This window comes from Aplidium turbinatum, chromosome 6 (genome assembly GCF_918807975.1).
Source record: "Aplidium turbinatum chromosome 6, kaAplTurb1.1, whole genome shotgun sequence".
NCBI lineage: Eukaryota > Metazoa > Chordata > Ascidiacea > Aplousobranchia > Polyclinidae > Aplidium > Aplidium turbinatum.
Window position 1 is genome coordinate 1,291,290 of NC_137477.1, and position 8,917 is coordinate 1,300,206.

General features: G+C 39.9%; 1 protein-coding gene across 1 annotated transcript; it reads right to left on the reverse strand.

Moving 5' to 3' along the window:
* Window positions 1-1,359: 1,359 nt before the first annotated feature.
* On the reverse strand, window positions 1,360-4,156 carry LOC145772186 (uncharacterized). Its single transcript, XM_082584034.1, has one exon. It carries the CDS (start codon window positions 4,003-4,005, stop codon window positions 2,959-2,961), a length of 1,047 nt encoding a protein of 348 aa, XP_082440160.1. The 5' UTR covers window positions 4,006-4,156; the 3' UTR covers window positions 1,360-2,958.
* Between the last annotated feature and the right edge of the window lie 4,761 nt (window positions 4,157-8,917).

Sequence of the window (8,917 nt, forward strand, 5' to 3'; positions counted from 1 at the left end):
TCTTGATATGGGGATCGAAAATCTTATTGGTACTAAGTACATATTATCCTCTCAACGGCCATGATGATGTCCCATCTAATGCTAATCATGTGACGGTGAGTCTTTCACACGCAGCTAGAAAGACGGAGGTGGCAAGCATTTCGATGACGTGTGTTCGATTCCCACCCAAACCATAACTCTTTTTTCTTTTGTAATTACCAAACAAAGTTTAAAATAATTATTAACTGTAATAAATTATTAAAATAATAATTGGCTGAATGCTGGAAGGGTCATAATTGGACGGTAGCCCCTTAAACATGTTCTGATTGGTTGGCGGTGTCTTACTTGGAATTGTTCTGTTTAAGTGGCCACCATTTGTACTGCACTTTTATAATTTGATTGAAAAGCGAAAATAAACGATGCTCAACTATTTAGCCTACTTTGGGATGTCTTCTTCCAGCAGTTCCTTAGAGGAGAGTGCGCCTCGATGGCTCAGTTGGTCAAGCACCTGGCTTCAACGGTAGGCACTTTAACATGCAGATATCCAATCCAGCACGAACCAATCAGAAGCTACGCTTTTCATAACGTCATCAAGATTGCGTTTGGGAAGAATAAAGGAAAAACGCAAATTCTAGCTAAATTAAATCATCGCTTTGCCATCGGTTGGCTTGGCGCATTGGGTTAGGGCGATAGTAGTCATTACATTGACGTGGGTTTGATTCCCACCTCTGCTATAGCTCTTTTTTCTTCTGTAATTACCAAACAAAGTTCAAAGTAATTATTAATTCTCTGGCTGAATGCAGGAATGGTCACAATAGCAGATAACGTACAGGTAACGTAGCATCTCATTGGTTCGTGGTTGGATTGGATACGCGCGTGGATTATTAGAAATCTGCTTGTTAAAGTGCCTACCGGCTTCAACAGCACGCGGCACTGGTTCGACTCGGGGTGTGTGCTCAAGCAGCGCATTTCAAGGACTACTAGCGGCTCCTAGTGGATAGAATAATCCACAAACAGTTCAACAACCGGAAATTCACTGTCAATCTCTGGTATCCGAATCTGCGTCAGTGGTTCAAAGCCTCTACAAGCAAGCGAAACAGCCAGGAATAACCTATCAGAGGTTTTCTCATTCCAAAGATTAAGATTTAAACCAAGCTACCGCAGCTGTTTGTTTTTTGAGCAATTTCGCCTCCTTCCCAAAACTCACGTCGACAGCGTCTTGACTCGCGATCAACTGCCGGGTATTTAAACGATTCATCTTCGTTGTCCGGACATAATTCGCTCAGCCACATGGTGGCGGGTTTACTTCCCGACACCAAGTGATTGCCGGTTGCGAACGATATCGGGGAAGTACCTAAACCCACTCCCCCTGCTGTTTTGAGGAGGGTATAAGCGTTCTGCGCTACTAAAGTTTAAACCGCCAAATGGCACTGTTGGAGCAGTCTCGCACCGGTAGGAGAATAGTAAAGCACTAGTGGCCTAGTGGTTAGCGCGTTAGGCTCGCAGTCGAGAGCCAGCATGTTCGACTCCAGCCACCCGCACTTGCTGTTGTTTCTCTGGGCAAGAAACTTTACGACAATTGCTTCTACCCAGTGATCGATTTCGAGTAATGGGTATTGGGTAGTGACAAATTTAAGTCATAAGTAGAGTCGACAACCGGAAACAGACATTGCCGTCGGCTGCAGCGTGGGTCAGGTGTACGTCGGAAGGCGTACATCGATGCAAAGCGCTCAAGTCCACTTTCCCGCAATGCAGGATAAAGATAAAACAAACAAACTTTAGCTGAGTGGAACCGAACAGTGCTTCCCCTTTAAAAAAAATGAAATAAAGAAAAAGAAAAAAAAATTAGTAAAGCACTGCAGGCCGCGTATTACCACAAATGTAAATTGTAAACCGCAGGGCAACACAAGTGATGTGAGCAACAAAAAACAAATAGGCCTACTTGCCGAAACGAAACAATGCTGTTTTGGTTCAGTCAGCAAGTGCTTTTTAGAACTTGTATTCAAAAACGAACGAATGATTTACTGCAGTTAGCGCACAACAGAAAAAACTTTCAGTATTCAGAAAAAACTTCTTTGCGTATAATACCTTGACAATTTCGAGCGTTTTTGATTGGTCAAATTCTACATATGGATTACAACAACTTACAATTGGCAGACGACGCAGCATGGATAATGCAATTGTCAAGAAATCAACAACATATGAAATTAAATCAAAATGTTTTCACAAAAACTTTAAGAACTTAGAGGAAAGAGTCATCTCACGAAAACTTGATGAAGACTTACAGAAAATTTTTGAGTTCCGTACCAGTGCTTTCACTAATCGGCCAACCAACTGCTTGTAACTGATTGCTGTAAGAGCGGAATCGAAGATACGACGCATTAGTGAAGTGAAAATATGATCAATAAAAACATTTCAAAAGGACTAACGAAGTACAACACTACATCTGTTACAGACCAGGTCTGAAGTCCAATGGAAATTCTAGCCGTGTTCCATGTCCTTGAAGGTTGTGCAAATCATTAACAGCAACATAAAAACGTATTTTCTTCATTCAGTTGAAACACAAGATGATGCAGCTCGGCAACCGAGTGTAGCAAGAATCGACAACAATAGACATCTAACAATATCAAACATATACACAACACATCTAATACACGGGACGATAGGCAATTTAACTACCACACATACACAACCACAGTGATTGAAAGTAGAACGTCAACGCTTCATCATGCTAGCAACAAGTCGTGTCATGCAATGACTGGTCATCTTCGTCATTCAATTAGATAAACTTAAACACGACATATAGTAAAATAACCTTAAACAAGCCATCTTCACAATATTTATATAAAATTACAACAGAAATACGGTACATTGAACTACGACGACTTATATCTTGATTGAATTGGAAACACATTTCACCCTGATGCAGCGAGAGTGTTGAGTAGCAATACATCGAGCTATGAAGACTATCCAATTGAGCTACGTTGCTACGAGTTCGGTATGCAATCGACGCATGTGTCGTTTGTAGGAATTCAAATATGTGAACGACTTATTACACAACTCGCACGTATACGGCCTCTCTCCAGTGTGGATTCTCACATGCACCCGAAAGTTTGACCACACAGCAAAAGTCTTTCCACAATCCAGGCAACTGTACGGCTTTTCACCGGTGTGCGTTCGTGTATGGTTCTTTAATGAGGTATGCGTGATAAAGGATTTGTCGCACACCGTGCATTTGAACGGTTTGTATCCTGTGTGAGTTCGGATGTGGTCATTCAGGTTTGACCTTCGTGTGAACGACTTTCCACAAGTCTTGCATTTGTAATTCATTATTTTTCGAGATGTTGATTTCAAGTTATCCAAACTTTGTGGATCATTGCCTGGCTCGCTCATCATGGAAGGAGTCAGTGAAACTAAACCGACCTTTCTTGGGCAAGTTTGCTGATATGCATAGAGTTTAGATCGATCATTTAACGAAATGTTGGTGGCTCTGTTAGGAAGAGGAGACCAGATGTTTGGAATAGGATCATTGAGTGGTGATGTGAACACACGGGACCTTGCACCCTTTAAAGAAACATCTTTAGAAACTTTACCGATGACGTCATCGCTCACATGATCATCTGAACAATGCGAAATATCCTCTCTGACGCAATCACTGCTGGTGGAGAGTGATGTAGACGTGTTTCCACCAAAAAATAGTTCTTCCTGCTTTGAAGACAAACTCCATGAGGAACGATCGCACGAAGCAAGAATTCCTGTGATGTTGTTGAAAGTCTCTTGCAAGCTTGGCACTACATCTTCCTCCTCATCTTTACACAACGGTCTTGGGTCTGTTTCATCACTCGGTACAGAATCTTTAGATTGTAATGAAATAAGTGACTTATCGAATGTTTCTTTCATCATTTGTCTGAGAGACTTCATTTCCTCCATAATATCTTGACGAAATTTGGCCAACGCCTCAAGTATTCGATCTTCTTGTGTCTCGTTAAGGGCAAGTATCTTGCCACAACGCATATTGTCAGCCATGCTGCAAGATTATCAAGAACAAACTAATGATCAGCTCTAAAGAAACACGAATATACTGGAAATCAATGACAAACAAGAACGTGGTTAGCTTCTTAATTGAGAAGTCTACAACTGCGTGGAACTGTTAAAGCAGAAACAACTGGTTGTTAAAACGATATTTTGGAAAAACAATTATTTTTCAATTGTTTACAAAGCAGCATTCTCACAAACAGCTACATAGCAAACTACTACTAGTACAGTATCAAAGCCTATGCGGCCTTTGATAAACTAGATGCTCAGTTTGTAATTTTTTCCAGCGTCCCGTTTTATGCCATGCAGTACCCCAAAGTGTTCTAGGTTGGCTGATTGATTTGTGTTGTTGACAACTAACAGCAAACTATTCTCTTGACAAACACAGAATATGACAGTGGTTGCAAATATTATTGACCTCGATGCTGTGTAGGAGTCAAGAAGTTACCAAAGTAATTATTTATTGATTAACAACTACCCAGCAATTAACAATTGAAAGTGATGAATTGTACCAAGAAAAATTAATACTCCAATTAAACAATTAAATATCTTTCTGGTAGAAATCAACCCTGGTAAATATTCCCCACTAAATAATGCCAACTTTCAAATAATAATTATTCAAATAATAATTCAATTAACACTTGGCTTATACTGGTTTCATTACTTGAAGTCCTTCTGGCGTTATGTGGAAGGAGCAACCTACGGGAGCAAGCCTTTTAGGCGCAGACAGTTAGGCGCCGGTCAAATAGGCGCGCACACTGTGGCGTCAGGATATTTAGGTGCGGAGCACTGTGGCGCCCGTTCATTTAGGTGCTATTCCTAGTAAAGTCTGCAGATTGTATCAGCTTGGCAGGTAGGGCAATGCTTTTCACACAAAATGTTATATTGAACAGTAAAACATGTTGTTGTTTCGTTAATGCGCGACTGCGCGTTAGGGTGTACGGTTTTTTACAACCTATAGTGAAACCATTGTTTTTTGTCGGGAAATAAGTAGTTATGACCACATGTGAAATATTTTTTCTCAACTCCATGGTTTCGAGGTCCCAACTGCCACTTTTCTATATTTAAACAAACCTTATCTACAGTGTGTTACAAAAAAATAAACGCATCTCTTGATTTTCATTAACTGATATATTTTTTTGCTTCAGCTTCAAAGGCACCAAACCCAATATGTTAGCAAGTGCAACAATAACTTCTGTCCATTTTTTATTATTACAAGGACATGAGTACTGAGCACACAAAAAGGTAGATACATTTTTGGTACACACTGTATGAAACCATCAACACTACTACAATGTCCAATGTACTCCTTTGATGCTTGTCTACACCAAAATTTTGAAATATCAGTCAGAAAACATACTTAATCTGCAAGGATGAAGTACACCAAGGAAGAGAAAATTTTCTGTGTGACTTTGTATTTGGAGTCAAAATCGTACAAAAAAGTGCAGTCAAAATTCAGGCAAAAGTATGACTTCAACAAATTTCCATCAAAACCACTCGTTTTTTATTGGGTCAAAAAGTTTCAAGCTACTGGATCACTTCACAACAACCAGACAATGCCTACAACACCAAAAAATGGGAGAAAAAAGACAGCTAGGACTCCAGAGAACATTGCTGCAGTTAGGGTCTCCGTTGGGAGAAGTCCAAAGAAATCGATCCGTAAACGGGCCCAAATGCTTGGTCTGACACGGTCCTCTGTACAGAGGATTCTGGAGGAAGATTTGAAACTCTATCCATACAGGATTCAGATAAAGCATAAACTTACTGATGCAGACAAGGCTAAGCGAGTTACCATGTGCCAGTGGTTCATGGACATCGTCGGAGAGGACCCTGACTACCTTGACAACCTCTGGTTCTCTGACGAGGCTCATTTGACCCTGTATGGGTATGTCAACAGTAAAAACAATGTGTTCTGGGGCACCTCTCCTCCTGATGAAGTGCTACAGAGGCCCCTGCACTCAGTCAGATGCACTGCCTGGGTTGCAATTTCAAAACATGGCATCATTGGCCCAATCTGGTTCGAAGATGAAAATGAGAACGCAGTCACCGTCAACAAGGAGCGTTACCTTGTGGTCCTCCAGCAGTTCTGGACCGCTCTGGGGCGTAGAAACAGAGCCAGAGGAAGAAGCCCGTTCCTAAGAGCAGAGCAATGGTTGCCACCCCCCAGCAAGATGGTGCCACCCCCCACACTGCTAATGTCACCCTGGCGTGGTTGGATGAGAAGTTCCCAGACCGCCTAATCAGCCGCCGCAGAGACCCTGAGTGGTCCCCCATTCCCCGGACCTCAACCCCCCTGACTTCTATCTGTGGGGCTATCTGAAGGACAATGTGTACCAGGATAATCCTCAGACCATCCCTGAACTAAAACAAGCCATCACCCAAAAGATCAGGGCCATCCCAAAGGAAGATTGTGTTCGGGTCATTGACAACTTTGCTCGCCGTGCTCAAATATGCCTCCAGCGCAACGGTGGCCATCTGGAGCCTGTTTTATGAACTGCTGTATTACTATTGTGGATGTAGTATTACATTGTAGGCATGTTGTTTTTCAGAATTGTTAACATCTCAGCTTTCCATTTCAGTTTAGTTTTTGTAACTATGTTGATTGGTTCATGAAATAAAGCTATTTGAATGGGTTACTAAACCGTTGTGTCCTACTGTGGTAAATGCCAGAAACAATAAACATACTTAATGGAGCCGGCGCTGGAGCAATTTTTTAAAAATTTGCAGCTCCCGAGCTATTGCATGAATGTTTGATGGCTTAAAATGTTTGTTTTCTGACTGATATTTCAAAATTTTGGTGTAGACAAGCATCAAAGGAGTACATTGGACATTGTAGTAGTGTTGATGGTTTCATACAGTGTGTACCAAAAATGTATCTACTTTTTTGTGTGCTCAGTACTCATGTCCTTGTAATAATAAAAAATGGACAGAAGTTATTGTTGCACTTGCTAACATATTGGGTTTGGTGCTTTTGAAGCTGAAGCAAAAAAATATATCAGTTAATGAAAATCAAGAGATGCGTTTATTTTTTTATGACACACTGTAGATAAGGTTTGTTTAAATGTAGAAAAGTGGCAGTTGGGACCTCGAAACCATGGAGTTGAGAAAAAATATTTCACATGTGGTCATAACTACTTATTTCCCGACAAAAAAATTGGTTTCGTTGGAAAATTTGAAAAAAAGTTTAGAAACCGTACACCCTACTGCGCGTGCATTTAGTCAGTGAAGTTGCTTTACCCGGCAATGCTTTTCATACAAAATGTTGTATTGAACAGAAAAATATGTCATGGCTTCCGTGGGTGAAGCTGCTTAAACCGGCAATGCTTTTCACACAAAATGTTATGTTGAACAGAAAATTTATTGTTTTATAAATGCGCGTGTTCAGCATTCATTTGCTGTTAGTCTAGGTTTGCATCGGCGACAGCTTTACCAATAAATTATTCAACTTTTCGAACATAACTGAGTTCACTTTTAGCTAAGTCAAATAATATCTATGTACACTAAACATCAGTAAAAAATATACCATAGCTTATATTGAAGCGGGTGGTAGGCTTGAGTAAAAAGTTACTTAGTTTTCCGTCAAAACCTCGACTAGGTTTTGCCAAAGCTGAGCTGATACTATCTGCAGACTCTTCTAGGAATAGCACCTAAATGAACGTGCGCCACAGTGCTCCGCACCTAAATATCCTGACGCCACAGTGTGCGCGCCTATTTGACCGGTGCCCAACTGTCTGCGCCTAAAAAACGTGGACCCCAACCTACCCGGTAGTCAGCACAAAGCTTGATCAGAGTAAACTAGAGAACTCAATTGACAGGCAACGACAGCAGAAAAGAGTCTGTGACATTAAAATTAGTCCTACAATAATGATGAGCACAGCCTCATGGATAAAATATGTGTCTATGGCTGATCATTCTTGCACCACTCGTGTGCCAAAAAAAAGTCCTACATAGCTCTACAAAAGTTTTTCATCTGTTCCATGAACTTAAAATCTCACAAGAAAACTTAAATAATTTTAAATGCCTTTTGCAGTTTACTATGAAGAAAATTTTCTTAAATATAAACCTAACAGGAACCTGAAAGAAAACAACATAAAAATGGTTACTACAATAGCTCCGGCAACAGTTTGATAACGTCTTTGATGAATTCTGACTGTTTTTACGAATCAGGCTACTTCAAATATTATCAGCAAGCTCTTTATCTTAATCATTAATTGATCATACTGTCTGGTTTGGTTGTTTTGTCGATTTTATATAGTTACTACAATTGACAAAGTTTTGTCTGCAATAAAATTGCAATAATACTTGCCGTGAGGCGCTCACACCCAAAAACTAATCATATTATGAGATAAATAACTCAGTCACTGAAAATATTGCGACTACTGTCAAAAAAAAATCTTAAAACTATCCAGGAAGGTCATCAAATATTTATTGATAACAAATCCCTTTCAACAAAAAGGACACTAACAAATATTGTTTGAGGTGAACAAACTCCAATTTATGCAAACATATGAAGAATTTACTGGGCACTTCAGTTTGACTGGTAAGTGGTAATAATATAATAAATATATAATAAAAATAACATGAAAAAATCATACAATGCAATAAAAAAAAACGAATGAACAGCACAACAAAATGTAAAGAAATTGCAAAAAAATAGCATAAAACATGATATAAAATACAGCAGTAAATCATCCATATTGAGGGATATCTAATTCCAATACCTGTATGTGGTATGCACATGGGAGGCAGTAGTGAGTATTGAAAGCAAATTCAACCGTTCAATCTAGCTAGTGTAATGCGCAACCAAAACAACTTCAGTTGATGCTCACAACAATGCTGCTTCAATACAAAGACGTCGAAGATTTAAAGGCAATTCGTGTAGTCGAATATAATTACAAAAAGT

What these genes read in the sequence shown, in the direction of transcription:
- LOC145772186 (XM_082584034.1), bottom strand. Translation starts at nt 4,005, where the DNA reads ATGGCTGACAATATGCGTTGTGGCAAGATACTTGCCCTTAACGAGACA.